Genomic DNA, 24,726 nt, shown 5'->3' on the forward strand with positions numbered 1-24,726 from the left:
ATGGCTCACCTCTTTGCACAACCACATCAAAATTACAATGAAAATACTGAACAAACCATCACTCAAAACCATCAGAAATCTAGATGAATGGAAGTCTGACAAGTATAGAACTAAAGAAACCGCATCCACCCAGACTTGTATAGGAGGGGAAGAGATGTGTAACAGGTTGGTCCCTCATCCATGTGCAGTGGATGAAAATTCAGAAGGTATATCACAGGAGCAAGGAGTACCAGCCCCAAATCAGGCCCGCAGCCCCGGGTTCTAGTGCCAGAAAGATAAGTGCCCACAACTTCTGGTGACAAAAACCAGCTGGATTGAGTCGGTAGAAGAAACATCTACAGCCCCAAACAGTTCCTCTTAAAAAAGCCACATGAAGACTCCCTCAGACTCAGTCCCTCTGGGCTCCCACACTGGGGTAGCAGCTTGGAAAGCACCAGTGGCATACTAGGAGAAACCAAAGTGTCCAGCATCAAAGTGAAAGCAGAGTACTTTGTCCCTTTTCTAAACCTTCCCTGCACAGACCCAGCAAGATAGTGCCGTACCTGAGACCCCCATCGACCTGGCCAGCACTCAGCCCTGTTTGACCTGCCTTGGAGATCCCCACAGACTCTGCCTCACCCAACTTATGGGCCCACCCAAACTGCTTTTCCTTACGAATGGCTGGTCTTGGCTAAAGCTTCACAACTTCCTAAATTCTCACAATCAAGCAACAGCTAGCTTCAGTGAGCCACAGGCCTGACATTAGCAACATCCAGCCTAGATTCACACCTTGGCTTTACATGGGAATTTTCAAGCCCAGCAAAATTAATTAGCAGCCATCTCAGATTGCTTTATAGCTCAGGCAGGATTGCCCCAGGCAAAACATAGGCGAAAGCTGACCTTTGCGGAAACCACAGGGCCAGTGCACCGAGTAGACAGCTACAGACCATGTAAGAGCACCACCACCCTGACCCTAAATAGCTGATCCTCCACAGAGGGCGGAGACTGGTGGTCAGTGGTCATAGCCAGACCTTGCAGGTGACTGGTCTGGGTAAATCCCTCTCATTGATCTGCCAACAGCAATCAAGAGGAGGGTGTACTCAGACCACACGAAGGGCAAGCCTCAAGTACCCAGCTTGGGTGATAGGGGAAGCTGTGCCACTGGACCCTACAGGACACCTAGCACATTAGGCCACATTACCAAGACATGGAGTCAAAGCAGCTCTACCTAACACACAGAAACAAACACAGGGAGGCTGCCAAAACGGTAAGACAAAGAAACATGGCCCAAATGAAAGAACAGATCAAAACTCCAGAAAAAAAGCTAAATGAAGTGGAAATAAGCAATCTTATCAGATGCAGAGTTCAAAAAACTTGTTATAAGGGTGCTCAAGGAACTTAGTGAGGACCTCAACAGCATAAAAAAGATATAGTCAGAAACAGAGAATACACTAAATGAAATAAAGAATGATTTACAAGAAAACAATAGAGTGGATAAAGCCAAGAATCAAATCAATGACTTTTTTGTATGTTTTTGGAACATACAAAAAAACAACAAGAAGGAAAAAATCCATAAAAATGAGGACAGTATAAGCAGCCTGTGGGACAACTTTAAGTGGTCCAACACTCACATCATAGTGGTGTCAGAAGGAGAAGGGAAAGAGCAAAAAATTAGAAATCTGTTTGGAAAAATAATGAAAGAAAACTCATAATTTGATGAAGAAAATAGACATGCAAGTCCAGGAAGCACAGAGAGTCCCAAACTAGATGGACACAAAGAGGCCCACTCTAAGACACAACATAAGTAAAATGCTGAAGATTAAAGACAGAGAACCTTAGAAGCAGCAAGACAAAAGCAGTTAGTTACCTACAGAGCAGTTCCCATAAGATTGTCAGCTGATTTCTCAAAAGAAACTTTGCAGGCTAGAAGAAAATGGCAGTACATATTCAAAGTCATAAAGAACAGAGACCTACAACCAAGATTGCTCTACCCAGGAAAGCTATCATTTAGAACCAAAGGGCAGATAAAGTGCTTCCCAGACAAGAAAAAACTAAAGTTCATCATTACCAAACCATTATTATTTTAAATGTTAAAGGGACTTATTTAACAAAAAGATCAAAACTATGAATATTATAATGCCAAAAATACATATTTATCAACAACTGAATCTAAAAAACAAATTAAACAAATATGAAGAACAGAGACAGAATCATGGAATCAGAGAGCCTTTTAATGCTTGACAGATGGGCGGGGGTTGTGGGTAATGAATGAAGAAGTGAGGGGATTAAGAAGTATAAATATGTAGTTACAGAATAGCCATGGGGACACACAAAGTACAGTATAGCAAATGGAATAGCCCAAGAACTTATATGCACAATCCATGGATATGAACAATGGTGGCAGGACTGCCTGAAAGAGTGAGGAGTGGTGGGTGGAGGGCAGAAAAGGGAGAAAAAATCAAGACAACCCTAATAGCATAATCAATAAAATTAAAGAAAACAAGTAAGAGTAAAGTATAGTAGTTAAAAAGGGCTCATGAAAAAACATGAAGAAAACTTAAATGCATATTACTATGTGTAAGAAGTCAATCTCAAAAGGCTGCATGTTGACATTCTGAAAAAGGCACAACGATGGAGACAGTAAAAAGATCAGTGGCTGCCAGGGGCTGGGGGCAGGGCAAAATAAATAGGCAGAGCACACAGGATTTTTAGAGCAGTGAAAGCTAATACTCAGTATGATACTCTAATGGTAGATGCATGTCATTATATATCTGTCAAAACTGAGAAGATGTACAACATCAAGAGCTAACAGCAATGTAAACTATAGGCTTCAGGTGGTAAAGATGTGTTCAGTGACTGCAGTAAATGTACCACTCTGGTGGGAGATGCTGATAGTGGAGGACATGATGGATAAGTAGGAACATACAGTATATGAGAAATTTCTGAACCTTCAATTCGATTTTGCTGTAAAATTAAATCTACTATAAAAAAGTCTATTAAAAATTTTTTTTAACTAAGGGCTCTGCCCTGGCTGGTGTAGCTCAGTGGATTGAGCGTGGGCTACGAACCAAAGGGTCGTGGTTTGGTTCCCAGTCAGGGCACATGCCTAGGTTGCGGGCCTGGTCCCCAGTGGGGGCCATATGAGAGGCAACCACACACTGATGTTTCTCTCCCTCTTTTTCTCTTTCCCTTCCCCCCTCTCTAAAAAAAAAATTTTTTTTAAAGTGCTCTGAACTCAGAAAGATGGGCAAGTCCTTAATATCTCTGAGCCTTAGTTTCCTCAGCTATTAAATGGAGATAGTTAATAGTACCCACAACAGAAGTGCTAAACTTTAAATTAAATAAAACAATTCAAGAAGTTACCATACTCTGAAGCACAGGAAGATAATAGCTAAACAAATGTTAGCTATTATTTTTAAAAAGCTTTAGAAGTCCTACAACTATACTAAATTTAGTTCTAAACTAATTATTTCAGCTGGACATTCTATAATAGAGTATTGCCTATGGAACAGGTAATTGATGAACAAAGCTTTAAGAAAAAAATGTGCTTGACCCTTTGTTGATGAACATTATTTAACAAAATATTATAACCCTGCTTTCATAATTAGCCCATAATGAATCTTGCTTTCTTCATGATCCCAGTCATTTACTAGTCTCACGGAGATACACGAGTATATATAGATGGAGGATGGACAGACAGGCAAGCAGAAAGACAGACAGATAGATAAACAGAAAGACTGACAGACAGACAGACAAATAGAAAGACTGACTAGCTCTAAAAGCAGTAAAACATTTTGCTTAAGAAAATTAAATCTGGCCCTGGCTGGTGTGGCACAGTGGACTGAGTGCTGGCCTGCAAAGCAAGGGGTCGCTGGTTCAATTCCTAGTCAGGACACACACCTGGGTTCTGGGCCAGGTCCCCAGTAGAGGACATGTGAGAGGCAACCAAAGACTAATGTTTCTCTCCCTCTCTTTCTCCCTCCCTTCCTCTCTAAAAATAAATAAATAAAACCTTTTTTTTTTTAAAGAAGAAAAAAAAAAGGTAACGGAGTCTAGAGTCAAAATTCCTGGCGTCAAACCAGCACTATCCAGCTTACTTAGCTGTGTGACTACGGACAAATCACTTAACCTTTCTGTTCCTCAGTCCCCCAACTCTAAAGTGAATAAAAGAACACCATCATAAGGCTGTTATGAAAATTAAATTAATTAATAATGGCTTAATGATTAATGATTTAGAGCGGTGCCTGATACACAGTAAGTCTTATTTAATTGTTAGGACAAAATAAAGTACATGATTTTTGTTTTCTTCAACTGAGGCCATGAAAAAGAAAAAGCAGGCCAACTAACCTTTAATTTCTTCCACCAAAAGTTTATCACATATTTGTTTCTCATATGTTTCTATATGTTCCAAAGATTCCTGAAACAGATCTGCTTCTCGCATCACTTGATTCTGGTATAATATCAATTCACTGTACTCATAGTCTATTTTGTTGAGAGGAACCTAAAAAAAGAAAAGACCTAATTATCTTCTTTATATAATGACATAAAGCAGCTTCAGACCTTTAATTTCACTGCTTTCACAGGAAAGTAATTCACACAAACTTAAAAAAGCAATGCATGCATAAACAATTACAAATAGAACAGTGACTAACAGCAAAGATTAATACACTTTTTTAAATTTCATTTATTTAGTTTTAGAGAAAGGGGAAGGGAGGAAGAAAGAGATGGAGAGAAACAACATTGAGTGGATGCCTCTCACACACCCCCAACTGGGAACCTCACCCACAACCAAGACATGTGCCCTGACTGGGAATTGAACTAGTGACCTGTGGTTTCACAGGTCAGTGCTCAATCCACTAAGCCACACCTGCCAGGGCTAATACATTCTTTAAAATGAATGAAGGGGTAGGACTTTGGTATATAGCAAAGCAAATAGGTCCTATACCCCTAAAAAGTATAAAAATGATTAAAATAAAAAAAAATAATAAAATAAAAATGATTAAAATCCTATGGAATCTATATTTAAAAAACCTATTAGAACTCATTGAGGAATTAGGCAAGGTGATAGAAAACAAACCAATATGTAATACAAAACCAATACTGTTTCTATACACTAGCAAAAAACAACCCAAAATTAAAATAATTTCTTTCACAATAGCATTAAAAAGAATAAAATATTTAGGAATAAATTTAAGAAACAAGATCTATATACTGAAAACTACAAAATATGCTGAAATTATAGACCTAAATAAAAATGGTGAGATAGTGCATCTATGTTTTTGGATCAGAATACTCAATAATATTTTGGTAGCAATTCTCGCCAACTTGTTCTATAAATTCAATGCAATTCCCACCAAACTCTCAGCAAGCCTTTTTTTTTAAAGAAATTTATAAGCTAATCCTAAAATTCAGATGGAAATAAAAGAACCCTACATGGCCAAAAGAATTTGAAAAAGAACAACAACATAGGAGGATGTGTTTCAAATTTCCAAGTTAACCACAGTTACAGTAATCAATACAATGTGGCACTGGCATAAAGATATACATATGGAACAGAATACAAGGTCCAAAATTAAGCTTTTATATTCTGGTCAATTGATTTTCTAAAAACATGCCAAGCCACTTCAATGGGGAAAGGATAGTCTTCTCAACAAATAATGGTGGGACAATTAAATATCCATATGCAAAAAATGACCTTAGACACACAATTCATACCATATACAAAAATTAATTCACAGTGGATCACATACCTAAACATGAACACTGAAACTATGAAAAAAATCTTAGAAGACAGAATAAATTCTTTGTGACCTTATGCATAAAAAAAAATTAGTAAACCGCACTTCATCAAAATTATAAAAGTTTTCTTCTTCAGAAGACACCACTAACATGAGAACACAAGTTACAGACTGGGAGAAAATATACGTAAATAATATATCTAATAAGAAACTTATATTAAGAATATAAGGAACTCTTACAACTCTGTTGTAAGACTAATAACCCAATTAAAAATGGCACAAGATTTGAATAGACATTTCATCAAAGAAGAAATATAAATGGCTAATAACAACATAAATGGTCAATATCATTATTTGTCAGGAAAATGCAGAGAAAACATCATTAAAATAGATAGTATTAGGCACACACTAAGATGGCTATCATCAAAAAATTAGACAATAAATAGCTCTAGCTGGTGTGGCTCAGTGAACTGAGTGCAGCCTATGAACTGAAAGGTCATCAGTTCAATTACCAGTCAGGGCACATGCCTGGGTTGCAAGCCATGTCCCCATCTGGGGGCATATGAGAGGCAACTGATTGATGTATCTCTTGAACATTGATGTTTCTCTCCCTCTTTCTCCCTTCCTTTCCTTCTCTCTAAAAATAAATAAATAATGTTTTTTTTAAAATCAGATAATAACTGGTGTTAGGGATGGGTAGAACTGGGACTCTCACACATTGCTGGAGCCACTTAGGAAAACTAAGCAGCTTATTAAAAGGTAAATACAATAAATAAATAAATAAATAAAAAGGTAAATACATAGTCACCAAAAAAAAAACAAGAAATTTCATTCTTAGATATATACCAGAGAGAAATTAAAACCTAAATACACATAAAAATTTGTGTACGAATGCTCATAGCAGCATCATTCGTTAACAAACTAAAAATGATCCTTATGTCCACCAATTAAATAGATAAGCAAAGTGTGGTATACCCATAATGAAACAGTATTCAGCATTAAAAATGAATGAACTACTAATATATTCTCTAATATGGATGGATCTCAAAAAGATGCTAGAAAATAACAGAATCTAGAGACAAAACACTACCTTATGACTGCCTTTATATTACTGCATATGCATTATTTTATTTATTTATCTTTAGAGGGGAAGGGTAGGAGAGAGGGAGAGAAATATCAATGTATGGTTGCCTCTCATGTGTCCCCTGATGGGAACTGGCCTGCAACCCAGGCATGTGCCCTGACTGGGAATCGAACCATGATCCTTTGATTCACAGGCCTGCGCTCAATCCACTGAGCTACACCAGCCACAGCTGCATATGCATTATTTATACATATGGAGAACTATGTTATTCTGTAAGTCTTCTCTGAACTAGGCTCTGGGAGAGAGATAGAACAAAGGACCAACTATACAAACTCTTTTTATGAATTAATGATAAATGAAAAGAGAAAGTCTATGTCTCTAGCAGGTAAAATTACTTTCACTATCATTTCAAAAAAAATGCCTTGCTTTCAGAGTAAATGCCAAAGAAGAGATTTTCATCAAGAAAATATAAAGAGGATGATATTAGCAAAAATACCTCCGAAAACTCACCTCTCCATAAAAGCAACAAAAAGCTGGCAATAAAAAGCTGGCAATAAAAAGCTGGCAAAAAAACCCTTCTCAGAATCACCTTTTCCAGAACTCTGGAAATTAACCAAAGGCCTACAGCAACCTGGGGAGCACTTATTGAAGAAAAATGGCTGGATCTTGGTAAGACCAGTGAGCTCTCTAGTGTTTTAACTTGTCCTAGTTCTATCCCATGCTTTCCAGCTATTGATGTACAGTAGCCTTGAAAAATATGGCCCTGACTGGTGTGGCTCAGTGGATTGAGTGCCAGCCTGTGAACCAAAGGGCTGCTGGTTCAATTCCCAGTCAAGGCACTAAAAAAAATTTTTTTTTAAACTTTGTGTTCCCAAAGCAGCCAACAGAGAGAACAGAATAAAGCTGGAACTCTTTCAAAGCCTCCTTCACAACAAACTAATTAATGGACCCATCAGGTGGGGCCCTGCAAGACCCCACATTCAAGGCAAACTCAGAGGATGCCCACAGTAAAAAGCTTTAGGGGCAGAAGAGGGCCAAGAAGGCCAAGACTCTTGTCAAAAACAATTATACACAAGTGTTTACCTTTACAGTGCCTGAAGTGATGAGTAGCAGTCTGTGCAAACAACAGACTAACCAAAAATCTTACAGGAGAAGCTAGGAAATATGATGTCTATAGAGGCTCTGAAAAGCCACACACACACGCACAGAGGTATGTACATGCTCAGGAAAGACTTCATGAAACTCTAAGTTCTCACCTCTTGCTGACCTCAACACGACAAACAAGAAGCAAAATCTGATTGAGTGCTGAAGGCATATCCCAACATACCCACAGAGAAAATTAACAAAGTTACAAGCTGGTTCTTTGAAAAACTAACACAAATGACAAACAGATAATAACCAAGAAAAAGAAAAAAACTACTAAAATAAAAAATAAAAAAGAGGGACATTACCACAGACCCTACAGAAATAAAAAAGGATTATAAAGAACCATTATGAAAAGTTATAAGCCAACAAATTAGGTAATTTACACAAAATAAACTAATTCCTAGAAAAAAACACAAGCTACTGAAACTGACTCAAGAAGAAATTTAAAAAATTGAATAGACCAATAACAAGTAGAGAATAAATTAGTTAATCAATGAACTTCCAATAAAAAAAAGCCCAGGACCAAATACCATCACAGGTAAATGCTACCAAATGTTTACAGAAGAATTAATACCGTGCTTCGCAAACTTCCCCAAAACAGGAGGGAACACTCCCAACTCATTCCATGAAGCCAGACACAGACAGCAAACAAAAACAAAATGACATGGATCAACATGGACCAATGGGTTGGGCATTGTCCTGCAAACCAAAAGGCCACCAGTTTGATTCCCGGCCAGAGCACATGCAGGGGTTGCAGGCCAGGTTCCCAGCTGGAGGCATGTAAAAGTCAACTGATTGATGTATTTCCCACACATAGATATTTTTCTCCCAGTCATTCTCCCCCCATTCCTCTCTTTCTAATAATAAATAAAATCTTTAAAAAAGAAACTATAGGCAATAGCTATTATTCTAACCCTTAACCTCACTAATAATCAAGGAAACACAAAAGAAAAATAGGATATACTTCTTCATATACAAATTAGAAAAACTAAAAAAGCTGACAAGTGACAGCAAAGACATTGAAGAAATAATTGTAAAATCTTGCTGGCAGGCATATAAGTTAGTGTCAGCTACTTCAGAGTGATGACAATACTAAGGATGAAAACATATAGCCACAGCTCTGTAATTCCAGTTTTAGGTATATACTGAAGAGAAACTCACAAATATAACAGACAAGAATATTCATTACAGCACTGTTTTTTAATATAGAGCCAAGCAGAATGGATAAACTGACATTTATATAACAAAAACCAAGCTGCAATTAAAAATGGATAAACCAGCTAACCCTACATGTACCATCAACATAGACATATCTCAAGAAAAGCTGAATGGAAAACTGTATTTTCATAAACATTCTTAAGTACACAAAACAGTAACTTTCACGAACTTATGAACATAACGTAAATGCAATGTAATGATTTATACCAATTCCAAAATAGTGACTACCTCTAGGGAGGTATATAGGAGGACCTCAGCTATTTCTGTAAACTTATTCCTTTAAAAATAATAAAATTTGGAACAATATGACAAAAATGTTTACACCTATTTAATTTATCATATATGTTTTGTACTTTTCTATTTTATATATATATTAAAATGTACTTTTTACTGTTCATATCAAATATAAAGCAACATATATTAGAGAAACAATTCCCAGTCACAAAACTACATATTTTTCTGCAGTCTTTTATCACTTAAATATTGCTGAAATTATAGTGTACAAAAAATTTTATATACATTTTGAGTTAAGAATTGTTTTCCCCCCAACCACAGTTTACATTTAATGCCATTTCACACCAGTTTCAAACGTACAGCAAAATGGCCAGAAAGCCATGCAGTCTGGAGTGTCCCCCCATCTTACCCCCGCCACTGCCCCAAGCCTCCTCCTGATCCCATACCCAGTTATCTCTCCATTACTGACCTTATTCTCCATGCGGCAATCTATGTCTCTGTGGCTGTTCTGCAACTACCAATACTAGTGCTTAATTCCTTTACCTGTTTCACCCAGCCCCCAATACCGCTCCCACCTTCCTACAGCTGTCAGTCTGTTCTCTGTTATATATGAATCTATTTTGTTTACTTTGTTCATTAGAGTCCACATATAAGTGAAATCATATAGTATTTGTCTTTCTCTGACTGGCTTATTTCACTGAGCCTAATACCCTCAAGGTCCATCCACGTTGTGGCATAACATAAGATTTCCTTATTTTTTACAGCTGAGTAGTATTCTGTTGTGTAAATGTACCACTACTTTTTTATCTACACATTTACTGATGGACACTTGAGTTGCCTCCAAATCCTGGCTATTGTAAATAACATTGCAATGAACATAAGGGTGCATATATTCTTTTGAATTAGTATTTTGAGTTTCTTGAGATACATTCCCAGAAACAGAACCTCTGGGTCATGAGGTAATTCCATTTTTAATTTCCTGAGGAACCTACACACTATTTTCCATAGTGGTTGTACCAAAAAATTGTATTGTTTTAACTTGTCAAATTTTTTTCAAGTTTTTTCCACAGGTCTCAGATTTAATTCACATTTGGGGGTGGAAGTGCAACAGTGCAGCTCAAGAGAGATTTGTAATAGGATCTAGAACTCGGGATGTCCAGTAAATATAAAAATATAGGATATCCTCACCCCGACAAGTCTGAACTGGGGGATGAGACACATGGAGAAGGGCCATTGAGTTATTTTGCATATCAACAGCTGGCCAGCTTCATAGCTGATATGTAAAAATGGTATCTATAACAGCTGGGTAGCTTCACAGATCTGTTAAGTAGCTGTGGCCAGGCTCTGAGCCAGGGGGATAGGAGTGACTCTGACCCATAAAGTAACTGGTAGGCAGTTCCCCCTGGGTTACAGCACTTGTGTGAGAGCCTGGACATGGTTCACTCCATGCCAGGGGGCCATGCCTGCCTGGACTAACTATGGCAGCCCAGAAAGGCTGGAAAAAATACAGGAGTGTTGGCAGGTGTAGCCAATTGTGGGAGGAGTGAGAAATGGGGTTGCAGAGGAAGATTCACACAAGGATTTAAACCCAGGCACAGCAGCCATATGGGTGGGAACCCTGAAGTTTTGTGGGGGCTGATCATACAATTTGGGGGGCAGCGTGGGGGCTACCTTTACCACACAGCTTAGGAAGCAGCAAAGCAAGATGTAGCAGACATGCAGAGCTCTCTCTTAGCTGTCCAGAAGAACGCAGGAGAGACAATGTGGTTAGGAAAGGGGTGAAAGGATTCTTACTGGTGGGCCATGAGAAGGTGCCGCGTGGGTTTGCATTAACAACTGAAAAAAGAAGGGACACAGCTCATGGTCCTGGGAACCTCGGAAGGCCTGCCAGCCGAGCACAGATTACTGGGAAGAACTGTCAGCTAGCCAAGCCATGGACATCTATTTTTTTCTTCTTGAGATAGGCTACCCCCAACTGGCCTGACTGGGCAATAGGTGGGGAGGAAGGACTCCGTGTGTTTGTGGGTGTTCTAAGGGACTTTGGGATTTTAACTAATACATTAAGTCCTTACTAGAAACCTGTATAACTTTTAAATAAATAGTTCCTTTTCTTTTCACCAAACTCTGGCATTGAGAGCCATAATTCCTGAGGACAGCAGGTAAGACGAACCTAGTACACAGGAAACCTGGGGGGAGGGGGATCCATTCAGTAACAATATCTTGTCCCCCGTCACACGTCCATTCTGTGTAACAGGGGCAATACTGAAATCAGCTATTTTATGTGTGAAGGTAGGAAAAAATGCTAAAATTAATTCCTTACTTGCTGAGTTTGTCTGAATTCTTCCAGTAGTTTTAGTGCCATATCATAATCTTTCAGCAAATGGTACGCAATAGCATATCCAATCCAGGAAGCACGCTGTGTTGGGCGCAACTGAAGAAGCTGATACCTTGTTTCCTTAAAAAAATAATAATAATAAATTAAATAATTGTCTTTTTTACATTTTTAACTTTCTTTAAAATATTTATTAAAGCAATATCTTTAAGTCCTTTCTAATAAATCCAATTAACAAATATAAGTTCCACAATAAAATATTCCTTTTGAGTTTCTTATCTAAATTACTTAAGTTGTAAAATACCCCATAATGCTCATTGTAAGGCTGTCACAGAAAAAGCTGTCCTCAGTGCCCATGTTTTTGGGCTGACTTATAAAATTACCTTCACATAATAGAATTTCTTTTGGTAATTACACATCTTAGAAGACAGACGAAGATAGTTTTTTATTGAACTAAATTTTGCTGTTTATAAAATTATTATGTGAAACTACTTGGACTGTTACAGTAGGCCCCAGAGACAGGATGGACACAGTCAGGGGGAACTGTCAGACATCTGACAGGACTCCGCAAGCAGAACCACCACTGCTGCCACTTTAAGACAGGTCGGTATCCATGACATTACGAACACCAGAAGTTCCAGAATGCTGCCTAGAATAATCAAGATATCTTCACTAGCAGAAAATCCAACCTGCCTACACAGGCCTCACTTCTTTGCTGCTCCTATCCACCTCCAAGTTTTAAGTACATACAACTGCTTAGAGGAACAGGATCTCATGAAGAACACCAACAGCAATGGAGTTTTGAAAATGTAGTGTTTAGCTTCCATGACTGTTGTTGGAATGGGCACCATCCATAGTATATGCCAAAGGAGAAACATGATCAGATTTTTTTTTTAAAAGATATCTTTGACAAAACAACTGGGTATCACTCCTCTACCTTCATGTATGTCTAGTTCCTTTTAGGCATATTAATTTCATATGCCTAAAAGCTCTAAGGAATGAGAGCTAGTATCACTCCCATTCCTTATTTTGACTGTTGCTCCTGTCACTCCAATCCTTTCTTAGAGTCTGAATCAGTTTTCCTCACTCTGCCAAATCCTACCATCATCCTAAACAAAAGAAACATTACCAATTACCCATCCAACAACCTATCTTCTTAGATCCAAGATTTCCTCATCTTTAATGAGGAAGAAACCTCATTAGTGGGAGAAACCCACTCCCACAACCACATCCTAGACCAGCAATTTTCAACTAGTGTGCCACAAGAATTGTTAAAACATGCAATACCTGACTATTTAGTCAGGTGTACCAATCTCTTTTCCCTTATACTGTCAAATAAAAAAATGACAACAGCCAAAACAAAAATAGCTATCCAGTATGAATGAATAAAACTTATACCTATTTTTTATCAGATCAGAAAAAAATACATTTTTGGTGTGCCACAGAATGTTAGTGATTAGTTTCTGTGTGCCATGAGATGAAAAATGCTGAAAATCGTTGCCTTAGGTTGTCAAGTAAAAAAGTGACAACAACCAACACAACAACAGCTGAACACTCTGTCTTGAACCATAAATATATAGGTAATAAGATAGAGTTGCATAATCAAGTTGCATCTGACTGGCAATTCTTCGTACCAGAAATTGTTATATATAAGTATAGGCACCTGCCTCTTTAAAAAGTCACTTGGGAGCAAAAAGGATAGATGGTTGATTATCTTTTTTTTTTGGTGCATCAATCAAAATTATACCTATCTTTTTGACAGATCATCAAAAAGTATATGAGTGAGCCACAGAATTTTAGTAATTTATTTACATGTGCCATGAAATGAAAAGGTAGAAAATCACTATCCTAGGCCTTATTTGCCCAGAAATCATGAATTCAACTATCTCACTCTGGCCATAGTGCCTATGCTGTCAACATTCTCACTTAGTGACATTCCTACCTTTGTTCTGAAGAGGACACCACCGGTAACTCTAGTTCCTTGGGCCCTTCACTTCTAACTGCTGGTTCTTTTATCTTCATTTATTTCACCCTCCTTGTTAGGAACCACTCTCTTGCCAGTATTCTTAATTTCTTTGCCTCATACATAAATATAATTAATTTTAACTCTCGCCATACCCAAGTTGCTAAATACTGCTAAAGAAAAACTCCACAACATTGAAGAATGTTTATTATTATTAAGCTCAGCAAAACTCTTGAAACTTCTATAAAAATCTAGGCATAGGGTATAAAGACTTATATGGCAGTAGATGGCAAAAGTAAAAAGTAAATGAAAGAAGATTTATTTAAGGAGAATTGTTAAGAGTTGAGTTGATTGGTGGCCTCCTTCATATAAGAAAGTAAAAGAATTCCATTTTGAACATAATGAATTTAGGATACACAGAGATGCCCTGCAGAGTTCAAGATGCCAGTTTGAAGAGATCTGGACTATAGATAGACTGATGTATGGCAATCCTCACATTATTTTGTATTACTAACCCATAATAAAAAAAAGCTAATTAATCTTTACTTTTAGATTTCAAATATAAAAGTTGTTTACCAAATTTGGTCACATTTAGTCAAACCCACAAAGAATCTGGTACAGTATCTGCACACAGGAGATAGCCTAATGTTGTAAACAGCATTAAATGAATAAAGTTATCCTTTTCTGATGATCAAGTATATGCAGTTCTACAACTGTAACTGGGAAAAGGGCCCAAGTGACTTTCTCCTTCCACAGACTATCATGAACAATCAAATCTTCATGATCACACGCTTTTAAATTATATCTATTGTAAAAATGTGGACACTTAAGACTAGAGTACTTACTCGGTAACCTTCGAGGTCTCTCATTTGGATCTGCAACAGAGAGAGATCCCTCAAAATTTGCAGATTATCTTTATCTAATTTGAGGGCATTTCGGTAACACTTAATAGCTTCATCATATTTCTTATCAGAACGCTGCAAGAGTCCATATACATGCCAACCTATTAAGTTAAGGAAATACAAACATTCACAGGTACTAGAAAATACTATGCTGCATATCTATCTAATATAAAGCTTTAATAGAATACTATTTTGTCTGAAATTTACCTCAGGATGATCTAGGATCAGAGGGAGGGGGACAGTAAGCAAGTGGTAAAAGATAAAATGAGATCAGCCTTGATCGACAACTATTAAAATTATTGACGCTGGGTGCTGGGTACATGAGGGTTCATTATTCTATTCTATTCGTGTATATGTTTGAAATTTTCCATATTCTTAAAGTAACCTTAGAAATTTCTTGGTAAAATTCTTCACATTCCCTACCTTCTACCCCTCACTCTTTTACCTAAGTACTTCAATGTTCACTTCCTACGTATTGAAACAAAATATATACAAAAATTGTAATTTTTTAAAAGATTGTATTCATTTATTTAGAAAAAAAGGCAAGGGAGAGAGAAACACTGATGTGTGAAAGATACATGGATCAGTTGTCTCTTGCAAGCCCTCAACTGGGGGCTTGGGCTACAACCCAGGTATGTGCCCTGACTGGGAGCCTGACAGGAAACCTTTTGCTTCTCAGGCCAGCACTAAATTCACTGAACCGCACCAGCCAAGGTGCAATTATCTTTTAAAACAAGCTTATATTCAGTCAATTCTAAAACACTAGTCATTAGTTAATTCACTAGTAATATTAAAAACCAACAAGATTTAGCTTGTATTTACTGTAATGAAATTCGTAGCATTTCTTGGAGCCAAAAAACCTGTCATACTTACATGCACTCTCTCTTTACTCAGGAGTAAGCAGAGTAAGCATTGGGATAAAGAAGTAAGTATTTAATATTTTGAGAGAACTCTAAGCTAACTATGTAAGAACACTACTAAGACTAGTGATATTCAATACTGTCCTGCAAATAAATAAATTAAGTGTAAAAAATTAAGAAACAGGACAATACATGAAAAACTTACGAATAAACATACAGATGAGCAAAACAGAAATGGAAATCATTTTAAAAAGCATTTTTCCTTTTTTACAAGCTGGGATACTAGACATAGGAAATACAATTATGACTATTGGTAAAAATAGCTGGGCAACGTCCCTGGGCAACTGAAACAAGCTGCAGAACCAATATAATATCATACTCAACACTAAATAAAATGTTTTAAAACAAATTTCTTCTTAAATTTTAAACAGAAGTTTAAAAAATATAAATTTTACTATACAAGTTTACTATACAGATAAGTTATTTAAAATAATGGGAAAGTATCACTTGGTTTATGGAAGTGTAGGAAAAACAATGGGTTTCAAATCACATATAATTACCAAAGTTACTCTTCTCACCCTGGCCGAGTGGCACAGTTGGTTGCAGTGACGTCTTGTACACCAAAAAGGTTGCTGGTTCATTCCCTGGTCAGGGCACATACCTTGGTTGCAGCTTTAATGCTCAATGGGGGAGTGTATGGGAGGCAACCAATTGAGAGAGTGAGAACTCTCTCCCTCTCTCCCATTGATATTTCTCTCTCACTCTCTCCTCCCCTTTATCCCCCCACCAATCAATGAAAACATATCTTCAAGTGAAGATTACTTTTCTCTCACACTAAGCACAACTGAAGTAAATACCATACATACTGTATAAAGATTCTCTTTAAAATATTCCAATAAATAGAAGATGAGGCATAGGGCACAGATTAAACCAATACTACAAAATGTTAATAATTACTGAAACTGAGTAATTAATACACAGAGTTCATTAAATTCTCATCTATATAGGCTTTAATGATTTCATAATAAAGTTTTTAAAATTTGAATTAGAAAAAACTAGTACATGAAAAATACACATGTGAAATTAAACTACTCAACCACTGCAAAAGGATACAGACATGACTCTTGACATCGTTACGAAGTCCTTTACGAACAAATTCATATGCTTCTTCTTTTTTTCCTAAACAGTTCAATGTTAAGCCTTTCATAGCCAAAGTCTCTGAAAAATATTTTTAACTTCTATTTACACATGAATATTTTAAATTATCTTAGCACTCTAACCTTTGAGATCTGCCATGCGTATAACATTAACCTTTTTAATCCCATAGTTAAAGCTTCTTTCCAAAAACTACATTTTAATATTTGCTTAAAGTTTAACCCAAGTCCTCTCCTGAAATCCCTCAGTGTGAGACTAAATTGCGACAGTGCTTTCTGCTCTATAGAAGACTCTTTTAGAGGAGGCTGAGGTTATTCTGCTGAGAAAAGGTAACAGAGCAGGCACCTGAACCCCGCTGAGTTAAATCTACTCCATCAGTCCACGCCTTTCACCTGAGATCATCTCTAATCAAGATTCCAATCTGATTTACACCCCAAAAAACAATCTACCTTAACAAAGAGACATACACAATTTAAAAATAACTACTCAACATTGGAACAGACTGCATTTCTGCCAAGTGTATCCCGACTAATTCTAATTAGGCTAATTAACATTCTTTTGCATTTCAAGGATACAACACTCGGACTACAGGAATGACAACCCCCCAAAATGTTTAAGGTAGTTAATGAAAGATGGTTTAGAATGAAATAACTGCGAATGATCCACAAGAAATAATCCACAAGGGAATTAGTCATGAACAATTGTTTTCAAATTGATCTCTCTGGTTTCCAGAACATGTAATACAGCAATCCAAACCCCTATAACCAAACATTTCTTTTATCTGTTGATACATGAAGAACTTCCCCACATGATTCCATTTAGATAGTGGTACCCAAGTGAAAAAGCTTGAAAACAAGCTTTAAATTTCTAAAATTTATGAAATGAACAGGTCTTTCCATTTCCTTTAAAGAATGTTGTTACAAAGCTGAGCCAGGTCAGCCCATTTTCCCAGTAAGATAGTCTCAAGAATTACCCAAGTCTAAGCCCTGGCTGGCGTAGCTCAGTGGATTGAGTGCGGGCCTGCGAACCAGACAATCGTGGTTCGATTCCCAGTCAGGGCACATGCCTGGGTTGCAGGCTGGTTCCTTGCAGGCTAACTACCAGCAGGGGATGCACAAAAGGCAACCATACATTGATGTTTCTCTCCCTCTCTCCTTCCCCTCTAAAGATAAATAAATAAATAAAATCTTTAAAAAAAAAAAAAAAGAATTACCCAAGTCTAATACTCAGAGATCCCAGTTACCTATGCTTTGCTATAGGATTATAATCTGCATATCTAACCTGATCCATCCTTTTAATAGTGGTCACCAGTGAAAAAGAATGAGACAAGCAAATAGACTTACTGATACCAAACTAAAAAAAACTTCTCAAGATAAACAATCTAATAATAAATCAATAGTGTCATATTTATATATAAGGTCAGCACATATAAAAAAGATGTCTACCAAAGGAAAAAATACATTTGACTGTATCTTTATACTACTTCTGTATTGCAAATATTGCCCTAGTTTTATACATAGGAAATCAAAGAATAAACTTCTAGTCAAAGTTAATAGATGAAATCAGGTCTATGAAAATACTAGTACATATTCCAACTGATCTTCAATTGACCAACTAAACACTTCCCATCTAATAGTAAAGACTATACATATATAAACATAATAGAAGTAAAGTAACCTAGAATAAGACTGATATGAGACATAACTAAGAATGTTAAATATTTATATACTCTAGTAGAGAGCTACAAGGACATGGAATCTGGGAAGTACTCTTCTTTCACTGTTACAAATCCTATCTGTCTGATATTAGAATTAGACCTCCTCAAAGCAGTATCTCACAGGTAAGACAATACCTCCATGTTCAGCAAATTTTGGATTTGAAAGAATCATCTTGCAAAACTTGAGGCCATTTTTGTATTGCTTCTGTTCATAACATTTCTGTAAAGAAATATGAACAAAAATTATTTTATAAAATTAATACACAAGGAGCAACTTTTCATTGCCATCATTTCACTTCAAGATCCAAAATGAGGTCTAGAGCCCTGGCTGGTGTAGCTCAGTGGACTGAGCGCTGGCCTGCGAACCACACGATCGAAGTTCGATTCCCAGTCAGGGCACATTCCTGGGTTGTAGGCTAGTTCCCAGCAGGGGACTCATGAGAGGCAACCAACCATACATTGATACTTCTCTCCTTCTCTCCTTCCCTTCCCCTCTAAAGATAAATAAATAAAATCTTAAAAAAAAATGAGGTCTAGAAACACGTGATGGAAAAGTTTTATGTCAATTCATATCACTTATAACAAGAAACATATTTGTTTTCTAATCTTTGCCAAATTAATCTAGTGTGTAAGTATTTTCCTTTTACAGAAAAGGAAAAAAACACTTAAGAAACAGGGAATTTAATTGTCAATCAACACTGCTACAGCTTTTTAAAATTCAAAGTCCAAAGGCAAAAACATATATGATAATAACAAAGAAAAATACTAGAAACTGCATTAAAAGCCTTTGCTACTTCAAAAATGGAATCAAGAAATACACAAAATACTGCCCTTTATTGAGCAACCCATTACGTGTCTCTACAGAACAGTTGTTATATCTCATATTAATCCCTTATAGTATGTTATTACTGCCATTGTACAGATGTGGAAGATGTTCATAAAATGTGTGAGTGACTCAGCTTAGCTGCAAACTCTGGTGTTACTCCAAAGATCATGGTCTTTCCATCACTTGTCTAAGACAACTCTAAGCAACCTCTTTTTTCCTAAATTCCACCAGCCAGGCTAAGCAATCAGTGACTGTCCTCCACAACCAGTGATTATGAGAACATTTCATCTTCTTTCACTTGCATTCTCACTTATGTTGTTCCGGTTGGTTTTCTCCCAGTTTTAAAGCAGTCACTATTAATGGACCAGATAACAAAAATAACCATGGTAACACCTTCTAATAAGCCTGTTGATCTGGTATTCCCTGTTACCAACACATCTACCTTCTACCTTCTACAAAATGGGTGGTCTGTTTCTTCATTCCATCTCATGGAAAAGACAGTTTGAAGGGCCACAGGAAGTGGTTTGCCTCTTTGAAGCATTTTCCAACAGTATGAATCTCATGAATCTGATCCTCCATGCAGGTGATGCCATATTTACCAAGAGATCTAGCAATTAACTGTGTTATCTTTCAGGGCAATTTGGTTTTTCTTGATTTGTTGTTATGGTTATTCTTTCTACTACTTATATGCCCAGCTTATTCCCACCTTAGGGCCTCTGCATTTGTGTTCCTTTTACCTGAAATATTCTCCCTCAGATTTTCCTGGGGCTAGTTCCTTATGACCTCAGTGTCACAGATCACTTACCTGACCACTCTATCTAATACTGACAGCCTCCTACCTGCCCCCAACAAACATATTCTCTATCATATTACTTTATTTTCTACACAGCACTATCAACTCCTGAAATTTCTATTTAGGTGATTACTTATTTAGTGTTTTATTATTACCATATTGTAAGCTCCTTGAGAACAGGGATCTTGACTATTTTAAACATTTCTGCATCCTCAAGTTCTAGATAAATAAGCACTGCTCAATAAAACAGCCTACTAAGTACAAAGAAAAACAGTACTAGCAAAGGAGGAAGAAGTACTTAATCTTTACAGCAGGAGTGGAATGTGGAGAAGAGAATTAGAAAAGTGTTAATAGAAAAAAATGTTTATATTAAGACTTCTTGATTGCCTCTGGGGAAGGAAACTTAGTGATTAGGACAAAAGAATAGAACAGAAACCTGAATTTTGAACCATGCAAATACATTACTATTCCAAAGACATTTTAAAGTAAAAACTAAAACATATCTGAGTCTGACTATAGGAATTCACTTGACAAATGACAAAAAAGAAGCAGAAGGAACTACTGGGGAAGATGAAAGAAATGAGTTTTTCCTCCCTGATTTACCAAGTGGCCTTCAAAGTAATAATCATCATACTACCAGTAACAGTAAAAATAACAGTTAACATTTACTGGAACCATTTACCATGTGCCAGGCACTGTTCTGATTTAATCTTCATTTAAATCCCAGGAAAGCCTATGAGATGCATATTATCTCCATTTTAGATGGAGCAGCTGAGGCACACTTATTGAGTTTCCATGGCTAGTGTCAAAGCCACAATTCAAACCGAGGTAGTCTATCTCCAGTACTCAAGTTAAAGAAAAGTCTTAAGTTCAGTAAGGAATACATACTTAGCACAAAAGACAGATTCTAGTTTTCAACTTTGTTACTAACCAGAGAACCTTAGCCACTTAGTCATTTACCATTCCTGAATTTGATTTTCTCAACTGCAAAAAAGAATATGAAGTAGAGTTCGAATATTCAACAAAATATAATCCCAATAGCCAGTGTGGGTATTAAGATAGGAAGGCATAAGCCACGCAGATCCTGTAATAAGCTAGCTAAATTTTGTATGAGTGTATTTATATACACTGATAATTAATAAAAATGTACTGATGTTGACAAAACACTTTGGTCCACCAACCAAACTTAACAATAATTTTATTATAGAGACTTCAATTTGCCATGGAATTTGTTGTAGCAAAATTTACCCACATTTATTGCATTTGTGACATGATGAAAGCATTCACTCTTGCAGTACCCTCCTAAAGTCATAACCTTGTAATAAACATTACATACCCAGATAATAAAATGTTTAGCATTTCCCAATTTATTTGAGGATAAAGTTAACTCAGCCTCAGCTTTAACTATTCTGTAACTAGAACATAATAAATCATGAAATTGTTGTTATTCTACTAATAACATGATTTGAACTACACATATAGAGAAAATGTTCTGTCATCTTTTAGGTATGTCAAATGTCCTGAAATCTAACAAATTATAGATGATTTTTTATTAACATATTTCAGATTTCCTAAAAATAAAAAATAAATCCACCTGAAAAGGGAACTTCTCCAATTCCATACTGTGAAAAACATGAATGTGTGAAGAAAAAAATTAATTAAAAAAAAGTATCCTACAACACCAAGCAAACAATCTGCCACAATGCATTAATTACAATTTTTTGCTTTTACGCTTGCCTCATTATTTGCTCAACACTAAGCACCAATTAAAATTAAGACAAAGTTTTTATCCCGTCTATCACGTAATGTATCTTTTTTTAACATTCTGAGTACTAAGTGTGAAGTTTCTATTGACTAGAAACAGAACAGCTCCTATGAATTTTTATTTGTCGTTGATAATACTTATAATAATGTTCTAAACTCGGTGATTTTAGTAAAGGTAAGCAACGGCTAAGTTACATAACACAAGCTCTCAATAATAAATTCACCCTTAAAATCTAAACGCTTATGTTCAGATAAATGGACAAACTAGGAAAAAACAGGTAATTTCGATATTAGTTTAAAAGCCTCGGTCCCCAGTGTTTTATAATATATTGAGAAAAACAAAGTCATGCTGCCTCTCCTCTCGTGAAGAACGGGAACCCCTGGAAAACCTTGAAGGCACTTGAGACACCAGCCCTCAACCTACAGAAAACACACTTCTAGGAGGGCCAGCTGTCATCACTACGGGCCACTATTCAGGTTACTCTCACAAAGTAAACGGGCCACTCAAGTGCAACACCAGCCAGTTCGAAAAGCAGTTAACCCCTTTCTCAAGGCACGGACTGTGTGAGTTAAAAGCAATCAGAATCATGTTCGCCTTCATAATTTAGAAATGCAGTTCAAGTCACCTTTTCACTTCCCAAAGAAAATAGGTACATCAAAAACAGGCTACGTCTCCCCCAACAAAAACCTTGGCCTCCCAACGCTCCCTAATTTTGCCCTGGCCACCGAGCCCTGTTCCACCACAGGATCGCTCCAGCTTTTTAGGGGTATCGGGGTCGTGCTGTTCAACAGATTAAACACAGAGCAGGGAATGTACACCACGCCGAAGAGAGCCTGGCAAAAGAAACCAACTGCGGAGGACAGAAGGAGGTTGCCGGTCTGGCCGCAAGGCTCCGCAAAGGGCACGAGTACCACTACCAGGCCGACGCGCCCTTGCCGGGAGTGACAGCGGAGGGCGACGTGAAGTTTCTGGAAGGAGCGCGGCGGCACCTAGGCGAGCAGCCGCCGAGAGAGAAGGCCCTGGTGGTCGGGGCCGGCAGAGGCGGTCAGATCTCGCGGGCTCCAACGCAAACAAAGAACAGAACTGGGGGTCCCCCACCCCCCCAGCCCGCGCAGCCGCCGCCACTTGACCAGTCGTGCACCGAGCTCCAGGCTCCCAGGGAGAGAAAGAGCAGGCTGCCGGGGAGCGAAAGCGAGGCCTCCCGCCACTTACCAAGATGCGTTTGAAGAGGTTGCTCTCCTTCGGCGGCAGCTGCACATTCGGCATTTCGGCGAGGACTGGGAGGTTGGGTGACTAGGCGCTCCGTTCCGCGGGGGTGGGCACCGGGAGGAACTGCTGCCGAAAGTCGGGTGCGTGCGATGGGTCAGTTCATTGGCCTGGAGTTTGGGGTGGGCAGATTCAGCTGGACAGACTTGGCTGGACTTCTGCGCAGCGCTGGGAATGGAAAAAGGGACGCAGTCTGAGCAAGACACCCTCGGCTCCTGCCCTGGTTTGGGGCAAGCAGCGGCTGTTCGGGCGCGCGGCAAGATGGCAGTCACGGCCCGCCCCCGCTGGAGCAGGGCGATGTGCGCTTGCGCGAGGCGCCCGGCAGCCGGGGCTTTCGGGAGCTGGTGAGGTAGAGGTGACAGTGTTGGGAAAAAGGAGTTGTCAGATGGTCGCTCTTGTCTTCAGGACCTTGACCCCAAGAGGGGTTCATGCACCTGGCCTCTCATAAATCGACTCTATTGTGCGTTCATTATTAGTGTCGTGGCCCAAGACAGTGTTAGTTACATCGGAGTTAGACTGGATCTCTCTCCAGTCGAATTTAAAACAGTGCTCCAACTCAAAGTAAATGCTTGATGTAGGATGAAGTTGTGGAGACCAATGATGTTATTCACCACATATGTGAGGTCGTTGGGCAGACTTTGACATGAGCTGATATAAAAGGACGTTTGAAATGCCTCAGTAAAAGAGTATTCCCAGCAGTTTAGAACACCTAACAGTCAGTGAGAATTGTGGTGGTTTTATGGGCCACTGATTCCCCAAGTCTACCTGCCCTGTCTCACCAGATGGTTCCTCTTTACACAAGACATATAATAAGGAAGATTTAAACCCAGGATGTTCCAACTCTGGGACACTTTCTATTATACATAGAAGGTAGAATATCCCAAAACAAAAACAAAGCAGGAAAAGGTAAAATAGTGACATAACATATGTGAGTCCAGAAAGATATGAATATGCGTAGTTGACAATAATAGTCATACTGTTACAGGACACAGGGCCAAAGGGGGGCATACGATATGCAATTACTGAGAGGACCCCCAGCCACTAAGTTCGCATTGTCTGCCGCCAGAGGAAAGATATCTCTCAATGCCAGAGATTTGTGAAAAGGAAAGGAAATGTTTATTTACAGCTATATAGACTAAAGTAGTGACCTAATGTCTCCATTAAAATATTAAAGTTGTTTAGGATACAGACGCACACAGTCCTCCCTGCTCCCTCTGCCCTAAACTGGAGTACTGAATCTCAGGAAAAGAAGTAGATTCAGGCCCCAACACCATCAGCTGTGTCATCAGCCAGGATCAACCTGCGTGGTTTTCCTTGGCAAAGCTGCAAGAGGATCTCCACTCTGCCGAGACTGCATGGTTCTCCCCTTAATGGCTGCCCCTTCTTGGTTTAAATCCTGGGGCCAATCCTCCTCTGCAGCCCCATTTCTGACCCCCCCCCAATTGGCTACACTTGCCAGTACTCCCATATTCTTCCAGTTTTACTGGGCTGCCACAGTGGATCTGGGCAGGTATGGCCCCATGGCATGGAGCCAATCATCTCCAGGCTCTCATGCAGGCACTGTAACCAGGGGGAGTTGCCTCCCAGTTACATCTTGGGTGGGAGTCACTTTCATCCCCCTAGCTCAAAGCATAGCCACAGCTATTTAACATATCTATGCAACCAGTTAAAGGTTATAGATATGTTCAATGACCATGCCAGAGGTTAGCTGCAAAGCTGTTGCTATGCAAAACAGCCCTACATATTCC

General features: G+C 38.2%; 1 protein-coding gene across 2 annotated transcripts in view; it reads right to left on the reverse strand.

Annotated features, from left to right (window-relative positions):
• Window positions 1–22,978, reverse strand: part of NAA16 (N-alpha-acetyltransferase 16, NatA auxiliary subunit) — a 69,634-nt gene extending 46,656 nt beyond the window's left edge. For both annotated transcript variants that reach the window (XM_037060320.1, XM_037060328.1), the window contains exons 1-6: window positions 22,925–22,978; window positions 18,464–18,548; window positions 16,570–16,674; window positions 14,540–14,697; window positions 11,720–11,854; window positions 4,327–4,480 (exon numbers count right to left, since the gene is read on the reverse strand). In XM_037060320.1, the coding sequence (XP_036916215.1) occupies window positions 4,327–4,480; window positions 11,720–11,854; window positions 14,540–14,697; window positions 16,570–16,674; window positions 18,464–18,548; window positions 22,925–22,978 (691 nt within the window). The remainder of the gene's footprint in view (window positions 1–4,326; window positions 4,481–11,719; window positions 11,855–14,539; window positions 14,698–16,569; window positions 16,675–18,463; window positions 18,549–22,924) is intronic.
• Window positions 22,979–24,726: the final 1,748 nt, after the last annotated feature.

This window comes from Sturnira hondurensis, unplaced genomic scaffold (assembly GCF_014824575.4).
Source record: "Sturnira hondurensis isolate 20B ecotype Veracruz unplaced genomic scaffold, ASM1482457v3 Scaffold0001074, whole genome shotgun sequence".
NCBI classification, from domain to species: domain Eukaryota; kingdom Metazoa; phylum Chordata; class Mammalia; order Chiroptera; family Phyllostomidae; genus Sturnira; species Sturnira hondurensis.